Source organism: Pelodiscus sinensis, chromosome 6 (assembly GCF_052426305.1).
Source record: "Pelodiscus sinensis isolate ZL-2025 chromosome 6, ASM5242630v1, whole genome shotgun sequence".
Classification (NCBI taxonomy): Eukaryota; Metazoa; Chordata; order Testudines; family Trionychidae; genus Pelodiscus; species Pelodiscus sinensis.
The window spans coordinates 95,669,331-95,688,471 of record NC_143057.1 but is presented as its reverse complement, the minus strand read 5'-3'; the positions used below and the strand labels follow the sequence as shown (position 1 = coordinate 95,688,471).

Genomic DNA, 19,141 nt, shown 5'->3' with positions numbered 1-19,141 from the left:
CCCGCTGCTGGTGTGCTCCGTGGCTTTGCTCCTGTCCCCCTGGTCTGCTGGGTGGGTCCAGCAAAGCCGCTGGACCCCCCCAGCAGACCAGGGGCACAGGAGCAAAGCTGCCCAGGCGGCGGGAGTCCCGCTGCCTGGGCGGCTTTGCTCCGGGGCAAACGAGCAAAGCCGCCCAGGCAGCGGGACTCCCACCGCCTGGGCGGCTTTGCTCCTGTCCCCCTGGTCTGCTGGATGGGTCCAGCGGCTTTGCTGGACCCCCCCAGCAGACCAGGGGGACAGGAGTAAAGCCGCCCAGGCGGCGGGAGTCCCGCTGCCTGGGCGGCTTTGCTCCGGGGCAAACGAGCAAAGCCGCCCAGGCAGCGGGACTCCCACCGCCTGGGCGGCTTTGCTCGGGTGTCCCTGGTCTGCTGGCGGGGGGGGTCCATCGGCTTTGCTGGACCCCCCAGCAGACCAGGGAGACCGGGAGAAGCTTTTCTCGCCCCGGAGGACACGGGTGGCGACCCGCCACCCGTGAGCTCAGGGGCGAGAAAAGCTTCGTTCGTAAGTGTGGATCCGATGTAAGTCGGATCCGCGTAAGTTGGGGACTGCCTGTATTGAAGCCAGACAAGTTCCATCTGAAGTAAGGTATATTTTTTTAACAGTGAGGGCAATTTAACCATTGGAAAAATGTACCAAAGGGCAGCAACAGATTCTGAACTAGTGACAAGTTTTAAAAGGAGGTTGGAGTCTCCCACTCCCCAACTATGCTTTAGAAATTATTCTGGAGACGTTCAATGGCCTGTATTATACAGGAGGTCAGACCATGACAGTAATGGGTCCACCTGGCCTTGAAATCTGTAAATTTCTTCTTGAGTAGAGTAAGCATTGTTTTTTTTTATCAGTACTTTAATAACCATTGTGATATCATCCATTTAGACAAGGAGTTGTCTTGTAAATATTTTGCTAGAGAAACTCCTCTTCCTTTCTGCTATCTCAATTTATTGCTCCACCAAGGAAACTCAGTGTGTCAGATCTTTTAAAGATAAGCCCTTTCTTTCTCTGGACTTGTTCCTACTCCCACTAAAGGCAGTGGCAATTGCAATGATCTTCAATGGAATCAAGAACAAGTTTTATTTTGTGAAGTGTTTAGCACCTTACTGGATTAGACCCTTTCTTCAATGCTGTTTGTTGGGATAAACTCTTTGCTTAATTGACCCTTTCCTAATTTACTTGTTACATGGTATATCATATGGTCATGGAAGTGTACTAATCTAAGTCGTATTGCATTCAGTTATATTTTAAAAAGTGTTGTTATTGATGGCACTTGCTGTGTACAATAAACTTTATTTGCAAAAAAGTCCAGTACAGGATCTAGGCAGAATCAACCCATGCTTTTATTTCCATTGCATATAAAAATTCATATGAAGATATTGATGTACAGTACTACTCCATAGGCTGTAAGAGAGACTAAGAAATCATAGAAAGACTAATCATTTGCCATGTTCACACAAGTTGCCAGTCTAAAGACTTACCCAAAAGAAAACCAAATTAAAACAAAAAATTGTTCAGGATTTCAGTTATTATAATGTCCCTTTTATACTGTTTAAAACAAAAGCAATCAAATTCCTTTGGGCCAGGGCTGCTAAAATCTACAGTTTGTGTCAAAAAGGAGGCTCTGTTTTTCCTTGAAAAAGAATCTCTCCTTTCACTGAACAGTCACATGCTACAAGGGCTGGGCATCAATGGAGTGGAAAAGAGGTATGTCTCTTACACTAGCAACTTAATTGCTATCAGGAGTCCTAACTGGCCTACAGCAACTGTGGTGTTTCAGTGACATGCTAAGAAGAGTCCAATTCTGCAAAACTAATACTAGTGTTATTTAAAGGGTTACAGACATCCTTTACACCTAGTGCATCTACATTATGCACACATGTACAAAAGCCTTAGGTACATCTACAAATAGGAAAACTTTGGCTGCTTATAACACTAATATTAGTGTTGGAAAGCATTTCCAAGGTTTCAAGTTATCTTTTGCCCTACTCTTATGGTTATACAGTAGTATAATATACTTCCTGTACAGCTAAATAAGGAAGGAGCATGAAGGACCATTGCCAAAATAATGCATATGAAGTCTGATTAATTTTCCTATGTGCCTAAGAACCAAATGAGTTATTAGAACTGTTCAATGTCTATTTGTGCAGTATTGTTTCAAATTATTGTGTTAACTTCAAAAAATGAACAGGTAATAGCTGAAGTAATCCCTGATTATAGCCTTTAAAAGTGGAAAGAAAACAATCAGGTAGACATCGCAATTACACCACTGTAGGTATAGAAAAGCTTGACTTTCAAATGTGGTCATGAATGAAAACAGGTTGTAGTATTGTACATATTAGTGTATGCCGGTGACTCAAAGCATTAACTACTAAAAGTATTGTAGGAATGCCCAGCCCTAGTCCCACAACTACCTTACTTTCAAATGCAGCAGAACAGAAGAAAATATTGTTCAAAGTTAAGGCACAGCCCTGGGACCAAAGACCTGCAGCTTTTAAATTTATATATCTTTATGTATTTTATAGTTTTTCTCGAATCTTCCATAAACAAGCTCTAAGGTGACACAGAATATATTACAGGAGAAAAAATGTACAAGGAATATGTATACATAATATTCATTCTCTCACCAAGAGTTTCCAAATATAGCAACACCAACCTATAAAGGATGATGTTATAATAAACTGATAATTTACAATTAACATTACAGTATGTACATTACAATAAATACATGGTTGTAAACAGAGACAAACAAGACTGTATTACAGGTAAGGTCATTTGGTGAGAAAAATGCATGGCACAAAATAAAATAAATAATGCATTTTAAAAGAATTGTCAAATCTTCCTGTAAAATCCATTTCATTCAATTTTTGTTTAAAAACTTTGAATGCAATTTGTTCTACCTGTATTTGCTCATGAATTTTAAGAATGACGCAAACCCCCCTAAAAATAACAAATACAGCATTACTGAGTACAGTAACTTGCAAGCTAAAATGTACTGTTACAAGCAAATGCAGGTTTTTCTTGTATTCCCATTCAGTACCCAACTCATTGCATTTACTTATGGCAAAAATATTTAGAACATGTAAAGCCACTTGTAAATTGTATTGTTGTTAAAGCAGTGTGCAATGCTAAAACACACTTTGGCAACGAAAAAGAAAAAAAAGATTGTACAGTGCATTAGATCCCTGGCTCTAAGAAATCATGTCTTTTTCTACTTGATTGTCCATGTGTATGGGTGTATATTTCACAATGTGGTGGTATTTTCTTTAAGCCTTTTTGTTTTCAATTAGTGCAGATGTAAAACCCTTTCAGGTCCATATTGATTTTTGGAATTTATATTGCTTTTTTCATTATTAAAATTATAGGCACTCTTGGGGATTGAAAGGATTTTTGGATGGGAGTGTGCTTCACGGGGCAGATGGCGAGGGAAAGAAAAGAGCCTGAAGCTCCTATCAGCATGGCAGAGATATCTCCATTTACTTTCTGCCTTTGGTATCTTCGTAGATAAAGCCCTTTCAGGGCTAAAGGCAGGTAAAACTATGACCTGGAGACAGAAAAATGCTAAATGCATTTGAAAGCTAAACCATTACCCAACTTTTTTTAATTGGGAGGGGGTTATCCTAGGTCTTTGACAGTGGTATAACCCCTTATTCATTTCCTATACATTCTCTGGTTCAACTTGGAACTCAAGCAAAGGAAATAAGTGCCATTTCCATTTCATCTTTTCAAAAAGCAATTATGCCTTGTCATTTGACCAGAATTTGTCACAGAAAGAATCTACAGTAGTTGTTTTCCAAACTCACTCATCAAAATTAGTCTTAATAAAGAGTCAACCATAAGAGATTAATTCCCCCATGACACATGACCTGTCAGTAGAACTGTTTAATGACAAGCATGACACTATAACCCTCTTTTTCCTTCTAAACTACAGAAGACAGAGGTAGGGATCAGATTTAAAGTAGGATCCTTTCAGCACAACATGGAAAAAAGGAGGAAAAATATGTTGAAATTGTGAAATAATGTGGTAAATCCAAACCTTTCCAAGAATTATTGGCTTACTTTTTTTTAAAGGAGTTCTGAAAAATATGCTAATTGTTATTTTTAAAGACACATGCACACTTCTGGGATGAGCCATGTGCCCACTAAACAGAAATTACTGCCCAAATGTCTGAACTCCCCACCCCCCGCGTTTTAAGGGAAACAAAATAGGAAAGACTCTACTCTTTTGCCACAGCAAATATTCTATATGTTTAATTAGGTTGTTCTTATTTAATAATCTCCAGTTCCCAGCCTCAGAGTGATATTGTAATGGGACTAATTTTATTAAAGATAAATGTTATGTTCGTATAAAGAGATGGTTCATCACTTTTTCATACTAGGCCCACTCCCACATGAGTGGTCCCATGGGTTTCAGTGGAACTACCTGTGTAAGTATGGGAGGGGTTACAGGGTCAGCTCCACTGTGAAGACAAAAGCACAATGCAGACTTCTGTTGTTTGTTTGAGAAAATTATACTAAAAATATACAAAAATGAATTCCGTCCCACTGAAAGTTTTTCCTGCAGCATAACCAAAAGTATTTCATGGAAGTCATTGGTATATAAAACAACGGATTTTTACAGCTCAAATCAACACTATAAAAATCTAACGTGCAAAACAAAAATAAAATAAATTCTATAACTAGATAACTAGAAGTATTATCCAGTGTTGCACAGATCTGTACTGAAAACTTGCAAGTTACTCTTTGGAAAAAAATAACCAGCGGCAGATGAAGTTCTAAAGGTGTTTTTTTCTTTAAATAGAATACCTCAATACATTTAATAATAAAAGTAAGCTCTACAAAAGATCTCTGTTTTACATATAATACAAAATGCAGAGGTCAGTGCAACCCACTTGGCCACACTTTATTTTTTTCAGTCATATATTAGGAAGACTTGAAATTAGAAAATTATGCAATTTCCACAGCTCATCTTCCTATAGGTAACAGATTCATGTTGTGTCCCATTATTCATAGGCATCTGTTTTCCATTAGAAACCTCAGTTCATTCTCTGGCTGTTTTCTTAAAACTCGGATGGTAAATGTTACTCAATGCTTTGCTTGTGAAATAAAAAATTACACAAAACACCCAATGGATACCAGCCTTTTGTTGATAGGCTGTACTCCTCTGAAACCACTTTAGAGACCTGATTTCTGTAATCAAATCTGCCAAGTGGATATCTTATTAAAATGCAGTTCATGGATGTTTTCCCCTTTGCTCTCTGATGCCATGGAGGTGAAATTCTGGTTACAATATTCCTGAGTGCCAAACTTAGTAATAAAGGTCAGTTTTTATCAACAAACATCCTGGCAGGTGACAGTGAGCTGCAACCATGGTTGTGGCATATGACATGCACTTTGGAAACAATTTTCTAATTAAAAAAAGAGAGACAGAGACAGAGATAAAGAAACTGAGTCTTCACACTGTTACGTGTCAGGAGAATGATCTTCCTCTAGTATGCAAGGTTCTGTGTGGCTCTCCTCTTCCACTTCTTCACCTACTTGCTCATCAAGAGGAATTTCAGTGGATTCTGAGTCTTGGGTACAAAGAGTCTTGGAATCACTGCAGCTGGTATCTTCTTCCACTTGACTTCCACTGTCCTTTTCAGTGTCTGATTCACCATCTTCCTCCAACGTCAGTTCAAACTGGAATTTTTCAGTTTGGCCCTGCCGACCCTCTTCCTGGTCATCAGGAGCAGGAGAAGGGCTCTGAGGGATTGTGCTCTGGTACCATTCACGATTGTCCTCCAGGGTGTCCAAAATATCCTGGGCATCAGGGTGAACAAGATCTGCCCACGTCTCCCAGAGAGGATGAACAATGTAGTCTATAAACCCCACCTGTTCCAAGCAATGTCACAAGACAAAATTAGGATGAATATCTTATTCACAAGAAAAAAACCACGCATTTAGGTTATAAAACAAAACAGAAATGCTAGGACAGTGGCTCCTAATGTTAATTCCTTGCCAAATGAACGGAATAAAATGTCTGAGTGCACTGTTACCAGACATAGACACACTGGTTATCATATGTGTAAGAAACCTGAAAAGAAGCCATGCTAGTATACGAGGACAATGGGTTTTTGTAGCATACTCAACAGCTTTTGTAGCAGACTCATTAGCTTTCTATTTTGTATGAATGGGAAATGGATATTGGAAAAGGTTTATTTTTAAATGCAATTCCCAGCAACTCAATCCTCTCTCTTGAGCTAATCAGCTATTTTATATACTATTGTGTGTTTAATGGGAAGTTTAAGGAAACAATGCACCATACTCCTCCTTATAGCACATCCCACATTACAGAACAGTGCCATGATGGAGTTCTTTAGCCTATACGCAGCTATTTTTAATAGCAGAAAATCTCAACTCCTCTTAAAAGCTGCATTAATTAAAGGGGAAAAAAATCCAACAACATACATGCAGAAACCAATGCATATAAAACAAAGCAAGTGGCGAAAATCCAAGTTTATTAGAATCAATTGCTTATTGATTCTTATCAATTGCTTATCTCATTCTTATTTCAAATGCATTACCTGTGATTTCTCTACAGATGCATTGTGCTTATCACACATGGGACTTATCTCCATGCCCCTCTCTCTTTCCCTGTCTCCTTGACGAAAGAACTCTTCCATTATTCTGTCGGTCCACTGGCGGTAGAGCTGAAGTGGTTTGGTTGGATTGCTTAGATCTGCACAGTGCACCATATTTTGTAGAACCTAAAATGGACAAATATATATTATCTACTGAGCACCTCCTGTGTTATTAACACTAGAGATGAAAAGCTCTTTTTTTCCATTTACACATTTGGTGGCTGTGAAACAGAATCTTGAAAATACAGGTAGTGAAGCATTTATTCTGTATAGCAGAAATGGAATGTGACTATGTGTGTTTTCCACACTTGCATTAATAGCCACAAATTATCTCACGTTTACACCTTCTGTCTATATTGAGAAATAGAAAATGTTTAAGTGCAAGACTGATCAGGTTCAAAGATGCTTAGAGGTCAGGCCACAGCAAATTAAACACTGAAAAAATATTTTCCTACTTTAAAGCTCAACCAAATCACTGGTCAATGCACAACATAATGTGCTACTGAATGCAAACATGGCACTTGTGGCTAATTAACAGACATGTTTGAAAGGAAAGGGAGAGTGTTATGAGTTGAGAATGTAGGACTGGGGAAACTAGTAAATGAAGGCAAATGACCATTTTTAGCATGGATGGTCTTACCTGAATTCTGTCTGAATAGTTATCAAGAAGTAGAACCCCAGAACTTGTCACTTTCTTGGTTTCAACCATAGTTTTCAAATCAGCCAACAGATTCATATGTTTAGACATGTCTGTTGCAAGGACCTTGAAGGCAAAGACAAAACATTATCAACTAAAATGAGTAAATTATTTTTTTCAATATTTGAACATGACAGAGCCCAAATCACAAAAAGGCAGAGGTTTATGTTGTCGGGGTTTTTTATAGAGGAGGTATGGAGGGAAACCACAATCCACATAAATGACTATATAAATATTTTTCTTAACTAGGGTTCCCCATGGTATAAAGCTGTTGTTCATGCCAGCCTTTCATTTTAACTTGAAAGGAGCTCAACATACATGCTTGATACATAATGCAGTGTTCATTGCATTGCTTGCATTATGTGTTTTAGTGTACATAATGTATCAGAAAACTATCTAAGATTTATTTTGTTAATCTAGTTGGAATGCATTAGAAATGGGAAATAACTCACAATGTCAATGACCATTTTCCTCAGCGATTGTCTTTGTTTTTTGGTCAAATTCTGGAAAATGTCACAGTTCTCCTCTTGCAGCAACTTGAAACCCACAGCTAAATGATGGTTCTCCAATACCGATGAGTCATTATACATCAAGGCAAGTTCAGAGTCTGCGAGACAGTCATGAGGCAGAATTTTAACAAAGCTTGTATTCCCCCAGGTTATTTTTGATTTCTCAGATTGCCAACACAGGTAAAAAGCACTTACTACTCTAATATTTAGAACAGTACTTTTCTTAATCATCACAGGCTGCAGGTCAATCTAACCCTTTCTTTGATTTACCATTTGGAATCTCATCACATGGTAATGCAGAAAAGTCCATTCACAATGTTTGTAACAGGATTTAGAGAGAACTTTTTTTCCTTATCTCCCTTAAATAGCTATTTTGGCTTACAGATGAAACAAGTTTTATGTAAGTCAGAAACTACTGGAACTGATGAAGTAGGCTTAAAATTCCAGAAAACCCTAACAAACTGAAGCAAAGGAATCTGAGGAACAAATATACAGAATCAGATCAGTACTTTTAAAACCCCTCCCACATATGCAACAAATCAGATAGAAAATATGGTACACATAACTTCTAATACAATTATTATACAAATGAACTTGCATCTGTCTATAACTCAGAGCCAGGAAAACAAAGCTAAGGATTTGTCCTGGTTCAGGCACACAACAAGCAGCTTAATTTTTAACATATTCACTTCAACAATTGCAGAAGTAAATGGGTCATTAGTATTTGAAAACAACATATTTTGGGAGGTGGGTGACTGGACTATATCAACGGTTTTTCTCGGTATTCTCTTGCAGAGCCATATGGCCTTAAGCAATTACCTGTGCCAATAACTGAATTGTATGCAACTCATCACTTGTGGCCGAATGCTTCTTTTTCAAATGTGAATATTCTTAACCCTGTCTATAAAGCAGTGAAAATAGCAACACCCCGGGGAAAATACCTTGTAAATATCTGCATGCATCAATTTAGGCAGATTAACCTACTTTGAAAATGAAGAGCAAATGTGCAGGAGCAAAGCTAAATTTTACACACACTACCAGTTTACAAGCCTTTGTATAAATGGCCTATAATGATTGCGTTCTTGAAAAATAATACTTTCTATGCAATCACGCTTGTCATTTATTGACATAAATTTCTGTTTATTACAGTTTCTGTATCTTAATCTATCTGTGCATTGGTTTGTTCTACACTCTGTCCTTGTTTTTTTTTTTTTTAAATGAACACTGTAGTCCAAAATCCTTTCAGCTCAATGGGTTGCACATAAAGGCTCCTGTGTTCAGATTTCAGGACCTTTATTATGCATTCTCCTGCTGTCTCACTCTCCTGTACCGAACACGTGAATCTTGTGATTCAGGAAATCCTTCCTCTACCTTTCTTTGTCCTGAAGGCAGAAAAGCCATAATAGCAAAGAAAAAGTCCTTGTTTGTCAAACAACAGCCCTTTCATCTTTCACACAAAAATCTGTAAGCATGTTTATTTGCTATTTTTTCAAGGAGAGTGAAAAATTGCACGATAAACAGCCTTTCTGGAGGTCAAGGCTGTAAGGAGTGCTCAACGCTACTGTAAGAGAGGTTGGGACCCTGTGGGTGGCTTGCATATGTTAACATTTCTAATCACTGCAGAAGAAAAAAGTAGCACATGTTATTCAATATTAGCGATTCCCAGTATGTTTGTGGAAAAAGGCTAAAGAAAACTGTATGGCTTAATAGACTTAGTTGCTCTCTCTCATGGATTACAGTTGAGGGGGGAGCACCTTTAATTCCCACATTTCCAAGGGACCTTTGCCAGACAGCCTGATCGGAGGGTGCAAAGAGTTTGTGTCTCTTCTCAGTGCCCTAGCTATATCTCTCCCGGTCAGTGGCAGACATCTTGGATGCCATAAATCACTATATATACCCTTAGACAAATTGTTCCTCTGTTTGGGGGATTTCTTTGTCTCTCAGGATGGTGATGCATTTTCTAGTGTTCGTCTCTATTCCTTTTAGGGTGAGTCTAGACTACAGAGTTTTTTTCGAAAAAAGTGGCCTTTTTCGAAAAAACTTCTCCTGCGTCTAACTGCTGCCGCGTTCTTTTGAAAGTAAATTGAAAGAACATGGCAGTTTTTACGACTGCAGAAAATCTCGTTTTACAAGGAATAATGCTTTTTTTTTTTCCAAAAATTCTCTTTCGAAAAAAGGCTCTATGTAATGAAAACTGTGCTTTTTCGAAAGGGAGCATCCAGACTGCCTGGGTGCTCTCTTTCGAAAAGTGGCTTTTATTTTCGAAAGTACTGGATGTAGTTTAGACACTCTTTTTCGAGAGAGGTTTTTTCAAAAGTATCTTTCAAAAAAGCCTCTTTTGAAAGAGGCTTGCAGTCTAGACATAGCCTTAGAATCCCCACTGAATTTAATATCTGTAAAAAGAGCAGCCGTGAGAACCTTTTTGGAGACTGACATTCTCTGTTTATCCACAGAGTGAATAAAACGCATGTATTGACAGAATAGACTTCTATACAGTGCCATAGCAGTGCTTTTCCAACCTAATTGGCAGGGAATGCTATCCTGGTGGGGGGATACTACTGTGCAGTCTCCATTGTCCTGAAATCCCTGGTTTCTCTTTACTCTGCCAACAAGAGTGCAAATTATGCCAAATGTAATGTGGAAACTTGTCCAGTATAACTAAACTAAGATGACAGTCTCGTTTCTTATAAGTCAGTGTTTCTCAATCTTTTTTTTTATAAAGTACCCCTTTAAAAAAATTATAAGTACCCCTAGTACCTAGTTTTCAGACACTCAACATTTTTTTCTACCTTTGCAACACATTTGTTTAAACAACTTAATTGTAGCCTGGTAGACAATGACATTTTTTAGTGTAAAAGTACAAAAATAATAAAGCACTGTAAAACTTAAAACAAAAATTCAGTTTTCTCCAAATTTCAGTTGTGTTGACGTATCCCCCAGACTTTTCTCAATTACCCCAAGGGTACTCGTATCACTGGTTGAGAAACACTGTTATAAGTCACTGAATGACTCTATAGATAGGTGGGCTGGATTTGAACTGAAGTGAAAAGCTTTATATAACACCACCAGTTCCTTTAGTTAGCTAGGGTATGTCTACACTACAAAGTTGGTTCAAACTAACAGACGTTAGTTCGAACTAACTTTCATAGGCGCTACACTAGCGCTCCGTTAGTTCGAATTTAATTCGAACTAACGGAGCGCTTAGTTCGAACTAGGAAAACCTCATTTTATGAGGATTAAGCCTAGTTCGAACTAGCTAGTTCGAATTAAGGGGTGTGTAGCCCCTTAATTCGAACTAGTGGGAGGCTAGCCCTCCCCAGGTTTCCCTGGTGGCCACTCTGGCCAACACCAGGGAAACTCTTCTGCCCCCCTCCTGTCCCCGGACCCCTTAAAGGGGCACGGGCTGGCTATGGTGCCCGTGCCAGGTGCAAGCCTGCCAGCACCCAGCCAGCAGATCCTGCACCTGGCACAGATTGAGCCACCCACCTGATGCCCCCAGCCCTCCCCCTCTTCCTGGGACCAGGCTGGTGGCTCCCGGGACCTTGCCCGGGACTGCAAGAGGCGGGCACCCGCCTGGGCTAGTGCGGACATCGTGGACCTTGTCCACGATCTCCGCACTAGGCACAGGAAAGTGGCCATCTAGGGCAGGAGAGCTGCCAGCCTGGCCACCCAGGAGCAGGTGTTCAAGAGAATCAAGGGGGTCCAGTGAGACCCCCGACCCTGAGCCCTGAGCTTACAATGGCCGTCCTGGGTCAGACCAAAGGTCTATCTAGCCCAGTAGCCTGTCTGCTGACAGCGGCCAACCCTAGGGACCCTGGAGGGGATGGACCAAAGACAGTGACCAAGCCATTTGTCTTGTGCCATCCATTTCCAGCCTTCCACAAACCTTGGGCAGGGACACCACTCCTACCAAAACGCTAATTCGAACTAGTTTTTTAGTCTGGATCCGTTAGTTCGAATTAGCTTAGTTCGAATTAACTAATTCGAACTAAGTTAGTTTGAATTAACGTTGTAGTGTAGACATACTCCCAGTCTCCCAATGGTAATCACACAAAAATTCAGCAATATCCCCAGAAATCAATAAAAATAATTCCCAGACCCAAATGCTTTTACTTAAATTAACCTAAATTCATCTAATTCTGTGGCAGGTTCATGCCATCGTAATAGCATGTTATCATTGAGTACACCTAGAAAATGGTTTTATACATCTTCAGAGTTTTAATATTAAATGCTATTTTGTATACGAAGCCTGGTTCAGTCTGCTCTTATGCTGAGCTGTTGGAAGTGCAGTTGTTATCAATGTAGCTTCGAAATGTCTGTGACATTCCCAATTCTCCGCCTTATGGATGAGTCACTCATTTGTATTTCACTAGAGGGTAGCCCTTAGGCCGTGAAAGCACATAAAAATAAATTCAAATAATGTTCAGGGTGTGATTGGAACCCATAACAGCAAAAAAGTAAATGCTGGAACACCCTTCCTGAGACTGCAGGATCATGGCATCCTAGCACTGGTGCAATAGAGTCAGTCAAGTGCAGAAATTAACTACATGTCTACTAATAGGTACATAGATGGGTTAATGATACATCCACAGATAGGATTCCATTTTCTTGATCTTTCTCAGAGCCTCAATGTAATTTCAACCTTGATATTTCTGGTTAGCTGCTGTAAAAGGGATGGCAAAAACAATTATCTGTCTGTCTGTCTGTTTGTTCAAGAATTTTTCCTAAACAGTAAGAGCTAGGGCCACTACATTCAGTGTACAGCTTCTTCTTATCACAATTTACAGCAAGGTATGGGTTGGTTGTGCCAGGAAATGGGATGTGCTTTGAATGGGGCTGCTTCTCATAAAGACATACAGAAAAGAAAGAGAATCACTAGGCTAGTAAAAAGGGCTGGCTGGGGGTGCGCCCTCCCTCCTTTGTCCCACCCCCCCAGGCACCCTTTAGGGTGACGCTCCCCACCTCTAATTTGTATGGGGACATTGCTGGCTGTTCCCCTTTGTCTGTGAGCAAAGGGAAAATGCACAGTTTGCTACATTCCTCACACTGCCTGAGGCATGCATGGGGTGGACAAACCTGGACCTGTCCAGCTGGGAAACATGCACTCATGGAGCTTGCCCATGAGTTAAGGATCCAAAAACACTGGGTAAATCTTCTAGTGCTGTATAAAGAAACTTACATTGATCCACACTGTGCTACCTTATGCATGTTGTATAATGTCTTACTCCACAAATAGTTCCATTCAAATCAATGAGGTTACACATGGAGCAAGGTGCTATTCAGTAGAGTTATTACAATCTGATCTTAAAAAATAAAAGTCATGTTCATCTTTAGTAGAAAACTGGGAGGATTCGTGTAATACTGTAGCACAGAGCTGAGCAAGGCAGAACAAATCACTGGTACACTGGACTTAATATTCAGAGGAGGTAGTAGGCTGCTCCACCTCTCCCTGCTTCCTTGTTCATATAGGGGTCTGTCACCAGTGTTCCCTCTCAGATTTTCCATCCATGAGCGGAGTGAGTTTTGTCTTGTGTGCTAACAATGAGGTCATGTGTGCTTCTTTGGATGTGTGCACCTGTGGCACCGTCCCCAAGAGACACTCCTAGGTAGCACCCCCCCCCCCACCTCTTGGGGAGAAGAAGACATGCCCTCCCTGCCCAACTCCCTAGGCAGCCTGTGTGCAGGGCAGGGACTGCCTCAGGCTGTGCCTCACGGGGCTGGCTAGGAGTCTCCACCTGGGGAGCTGCTGCCAGCAACCAGGGTTTGCAGGGAGTGAGGTGGTGGGGGTGGGAGTGGGACAGTGACATGTGGGGAGGGGGACAGGGGGCAGAGGGTTGGGGTCAGGAGGCTCTGAGAGGCAAAAGAGGTGTGGGAGCAGGAAGAGAGATGCAGGGGACCCCAGCCCCAGGAGTAGCTGCACCACAGCCTGGCTTCAGTTTTGGGCAGCCACCACACAGCCCACCCGGGAAGCATTTTCTATGTACATGATTTATAGGATACCAAGCAGAAAATTGTAAATATTAGAAAAAATAACCCCTATGCTTACTTGTGTTGATAAGAAATTGGTTTGAAACCCCAGGGTGATCAACATCATGTATTGCACTAGCAAAAATTGCAGCAAGAATCTCCAGATCAGTGAACACCGCCTGGAAAATCATACAATAGAAACAGTTACTAACTGAGGAAACTGCGTTTTCAGTAGAAGGACAATGCATTGATTTTTAAAGTTTAAAAACTAATATTTGAAAAAATAAAATGATAAACAAATAAAAACTCTTTAAACATAGTTTAAATAGAACAGGTACTTCAAAAAGTTAAATATATGTTAAATATAATAAAGCCATGGAAAATAGTCTATTACATATACAAGCCATTTCAAATTTGGTACTGAAAGCCCCCTAAATTCAATGGAATCAAACAAATGTGGGGTTTTCAGCACCTATCCATAAACAAGATCATATACTGAGTACACTAAATATTGATAGGCACCTAAACCTTAATATCTACCCAGGTTTGAAGATTTTGGTCTAAGTCATTATTACACACTATGGTTAAGGCCCTACCAAATTAATGGCCCACACTGGTCAATTTCATGGTCATAGATTTTAATACTGTAATCATAAATACCATGATTTCAGCTATTTCAATCTGAAATGTCATAGCCTTGTAATTCTAGGAGTCCTGAGCTAAAAAAGAGTTGTGATTTGTGTGTATATGTGCACAAGTTTATTGTGTGTATGTATGTGGGGGTTGTTATGGTACTGCTACCCTTCTGCACTGGTGCTTGTAGCGGCACTGCCTTCAGAGCTGCGCACTTGGAGAGTGGCAGCTGCAAGCCGGGAGCCCAGCTCTGAAGGCAGAGTTGCTGCCAGAAGCAACGCAGATATAAGGATGGCATGGTATGGTATTGCCACCCTCAATTCTGTGTTGTTGCCTGCAGAGCGGGGCCCTCAGTCAGCAACTGCCATTCTCTGGCTGCACAGTTCTGAAGTCAACATTGAAGTAAGGTTGGCAATACCATGACCACCCTAAAAATAACCTTGTGATGCCCTGCAACTCCTTTGGGTCAGGACCCCCAATTTGAGAAACACTGGTCTCCTGTGAAATCTTTATTATAGGGTAAAAGCACACAAAAGACCAGATTTCATGGTGGGAGACCAGACTTCCTGATCCATGATGCATTTTTCATGGCTATGAATGTGGAATGGCCCTATCTATGGTGTTACCCAGGTAGTATATTTATGGTGCATTAAGCATGCTTATATTATCAACATATAATATGTATTGGCTATGTTAAAAGGGAGTATTCCTCCCAAATGATGGCTAAGATCAAGTGTAGTATCTGTTCTTATCAGTTTAATATCTGTAGGCTGCAAGGTATGGATCCAACAACTTTTTGATTCTCCTTTTAGAAGTCATGAAAATTAACTATAAACAACAGTATTCAAGGAGATATTAGTATTTTACTGACTCAAACACTGTGCTGAAAATAAGACTGTGAAGGATAACTGAGACAACAAATCAAGTCATGTTACTGACAATCAATATGGTTGCCCACTGAAGCATGAGGTAACACATTTATGAACTGAAGCTGAGCCTTCTTCCTGCCATGAGGGAAATCTTCTCAAAGAGGACTGATTCTTTTAGGAGCCAACAGACCTCTCAGAGATCCCTAGAGCTCTTCAGATTCATTCACTACAAAGGGAAGGCAAGGGATGGATGAGGCATTCAGACACAGGGCTGAAGTATTCCAACATTTCTCTAACTTCCTTTCACCTCAGAGACAAGCTTTCCTTTAAACAGCTCATGTAAAGAGGATTCAATTTTAAAAAGTCTGGATTTCAAGAGGTTTTTTTTAACACAATAGACTACAAGTTGGACCTCCCTGATCTAGCATCCTCAGGACCTGAGGTGTCCCAAACCAGGGAATTTGCTGGATCAGGAGAGGTTGGTACTCCCCTGTTGGCTGCTCTGTTCCCAGGCTCCTCTCCCTCAGGCTGCCTGCCCTGCTGTTTGCCCCACTAACGCTGACCTGGCACAGGCTCCCCACCCTGCTGCCCACACACTGTCCCAAGGTTTCCCGGAGTCCCCAGTGGGACAGCCTGTCTGCTGCTAGCCATGCTGCCACATGGTGTTCTCCAGGGTTCCTAGGCTGGGGCCACCCAGCCTCCCCCAACCCCACTACCACCAGGAGTTCCACAGCTGGGATCGCCCAGCCACACCACCCTGGTGATAGGGCCAGCCCTGCTGCCACTGGGAATTCCCTGTGGTTCCCCAGCTGGGGCTGCCCACCTCTGCCAGCCCCGCTTCAGCCACAGATTCTGTGGTCAAGACTGCCCAATCTGGCCCCACTGCCATCAGAGGTATCCGGGGGTTCCCTACTGCTGAAGAGAGGGGTAGGAGGGGGGAGATCCCTGGTCAGGCTGCCTGCCACCAGAACCCACTGCAGCTGTGGTTTCCCAGCTGGGGCCGGGATTCCCCAGCCACACTAGGGGTTACTTGGCCGGGGTGGAAGCTCCCCCGGCCATCACCCTGGTCCAGACACTGCTGGCCTAGCCAGGGTTCCCTAGCTCACGCTGTCTCAGCTGGCTCATGCTCCCACCTCTGGAGCTCTTTGATCCAGCAACATCTGTGGCCCTGCTGGACCACGGATGTTGCCGGACCAAAGGGTATGTCTAGACTACATGGCTCTGTCGACGGAGCCATGTAGATGAGTTTACCAGACATAGGAAAATGAAGCAGCGATTTAAATAATCGCCAGTTCATTTACATCAAAATGGCCACCACGCTGTGCTGATCAGATGTTTGGCTGCACAGCGGGGCAGTCTGGATGCGCCACGGTCGACAAGGGAAGCCTCTGTCGACCACTCCATTATGCCCTGTGAAATGAGGTTTACCAGAGCGGTCGACAAAGGTTTCCCTTGTCGACCGCGGCGCGTCCAGGCTGCCCCACTGTGCCACCAAACAGCTGATCGGCACAGCGCGGAGACCATTTTAATGTAAATGAAGCGTTGATTATTTAAATTGCTGCTTCATTTTCCTATGTCTAGTAAACTCATCTACATGACTCCATCGACGGAGCCATGTAGTCTAGACATACTCAAAGAGTTCCGGATTTGTGAGGTTCAACCCATACCATTACGGATTTAATGTATGGGGGGAATATTTCCTGCGTATTTTAAGCTTCATGGTGGAGGGAATATTAGAGAAATTCAGTTTAGAAAAGCAGAAAAATATAAATGTGGCCTTGTGGACAGAAAAATGTAAAAATGAAAAGGAATATTGCATAATATTACTTAGGGAAACACATCCTGTCATTTCCTTTGCTGTATAATTCCCATTGGTTTCAATGAGAGTTCAATATGGGAAATGACAGGACACAACCTGTAGCTAAAAGTAGATGATCAAAACTATCATGTTACCAACAGGATGTGGTTGATTTAGCACTAGTCACTGGACAAATCTAAGTAAGTAAATCTAAGTAGGGTCTTCACTACATTCCTTTAGAAAAGAAAGGAAACTATATTACAAAAAAAAACCATTGTATTATAGGCACAGGGATCATTTATATTTATCTTAGAAGAATCTTTGCTATTTTGCATGTATTTCCCTCTCCCCTTTTCCATGGATGTGTAGAATTACCTCTAAAGCTGGAGTTGATAGCAGAACGTGGGTAGATTGAACAACATCTGCAGCATGTATGTTGTTGTGATATGCGACATCTGCATGGTAATGGTCTTCTAGAGTCATCAAGTAAGTTATTAAAGTGTCTACTGGAATTTTAAATGTTTTTAACAAATCCCGTTCCTGGAGGAAGAAAGGGGGAAACAATTAAGTAAATATGGAATGTAACAATTGATTTACAAAGAGTACCAGTGCTGCTTCCATATTGCTCACCTGGAAAATGGTATTCATGATGACCGTCAGAGGTCGGTTTCCAGATAGTTCTGCTATTCTGAAAACATGCAGGCCCCATTTGTTCACATCTTCTAGTTCCTAGAACGAAATTAAGCAACAGAAACTTTTCAATCAAATACTTAATTTTCCATTTATTTTTTGTTTGAAATAGCTACAACTGAATGAAGATTCAAGCTGCAAACTGGTTGGGACCTGTAAAATAATAATGAGGAATCCTGTAGCACCTTGAAGACTAATAAATGTATTTAGGCATAAGCTACATCTGACGTAACAGGCTCCAGCCCCTGAAAGCTTATGTCCAAATCTGTTAGCCTTTAAAGTGCAAGACACTTTTATTTTTTTTCCTGAAATAGACTAACATGGCTAACCCTCTGAAACTTGTGAAAAGAATATCCTGACCCCTCTGAAACAATGAATGCTGCTGCTACCAACCCACTTGCTAATATCTGAATTTGCAGCTACCAATTTTCTAGATTTTAACAGGTAGTGTCTTTCTTTTAAGCAGGTTGCTCTGGGGGGAGAAATGCTACAGTAGCTTTAACGAGCTGAACTCATGCAATTTGCTAGTTATGATACATTTTGCCTAGTAATGGCAAATTTCAGCTAGAACAGTGGTTCTCAAACTTTTTAGCCTGTGGACCATACCACTTAATGCAAACTTTTCCTTGGATCACCTGTTGCTAATGGAAACTTGCCATTAATTACATGATTATGCCCAAGCCATTTTGCTACTGCTACAGCTAGGGTGGACTGTTTAATTTACCAGTAAGAAAGAGAATATTAATTGAAACTATTAAGCAGATTAAGGATTTAACTTTCTCATGTTACTTTACCAAACTTCATTTTAAATAAAGTAAAATATTAACTTATTTCCAACACAAAAGGTTTCAACATTCTCTATATTTATAGCAGGAGTGGGTCAGGGGCCACTGAAGCACAGAAAAATCAGCCAGAGACCATACAAATGACAAGTAAAAAAAACTCCTTCAAAACTGCCCAGCCCTCACTGATGTGGCCCCCGACTGAGACATCTCACTCCCCTGGCACTCTCGCCCCAAAGTGAGGGCGGGGGGAGGAGTGGGAGGAACAGGGAGGACTGATGTTCAGGGCTTCTCATAGACCAGATGAATTCTTCTGGGGTTCCAAGTTTAGTGGATTTTGTGGATCCCACTAGGATTTGGGGTGGACCCAAAATGAGGGGTTCAGTGTGCAGGATAGGACTGCCAGTGAGTGGGATAGGGATGGGGATGCAGGATCTGGGCGGGAGGTGGGGTACAGGAGAGTGTGGGTGCAAGGTCTGGGTGGGAGGTGGATGCAGGAGCAGTTTGGGAGTAGAGTATATGGCTGGGGGAAGAGGACAGGAG

The 19,141-nt window shown here is 41.3% G+C and overlaps 1 protein-coding gene across 7 annotated transcripts in view; it reads right to left on the bottom strand.

Annotated features, from left to right (window-relative positions):
- Positions 1-1,351: 1,351 nt before the first annotated feature.
- The window catches only part of PDE4D (phosphodiesterase 4D), a 1,058,382-nt gene continuing 1,040,592 nt past the window's right edge, over positions 1,352-19,141 (bottom strand). For all 7 annotated transcript variants that reach the window (XM_075932865.2, XM_075932866.2, XM_006139667.5 and 4 more), the window contains 7 exons: positions 17,757-17,855; positions 17,502-17,666; positions 13,906-14,005; positions 7,803-7,957; positions 7,294-7,416; positions 6,597-6,779; positions 1,352-5,904 (listed from right to left, as the gene is read on the bottom strand). In XM_075932865.2, coding sequence (XP_075788980.1) covers positions 5,494-5,904; positions 6,597-6,779; positions 7,294-7,416; positions 7,803-7,957; positions 13,906-14,005; positions 17,502-17,666; positions 17,757-17,855 — 1,236 coding nt within the window. In that variant the 3' untranslated portion in view covers positions 1,352-5,493. The remainder of the gene's footprint in view (positions 5,905-6,596; positions 6,780-7,293; positions 7,417-7,802; positions 7,958-13,905; positions 14,006-17,501; positions 17,667-17,756; positions 17,856-19,141) is intronic.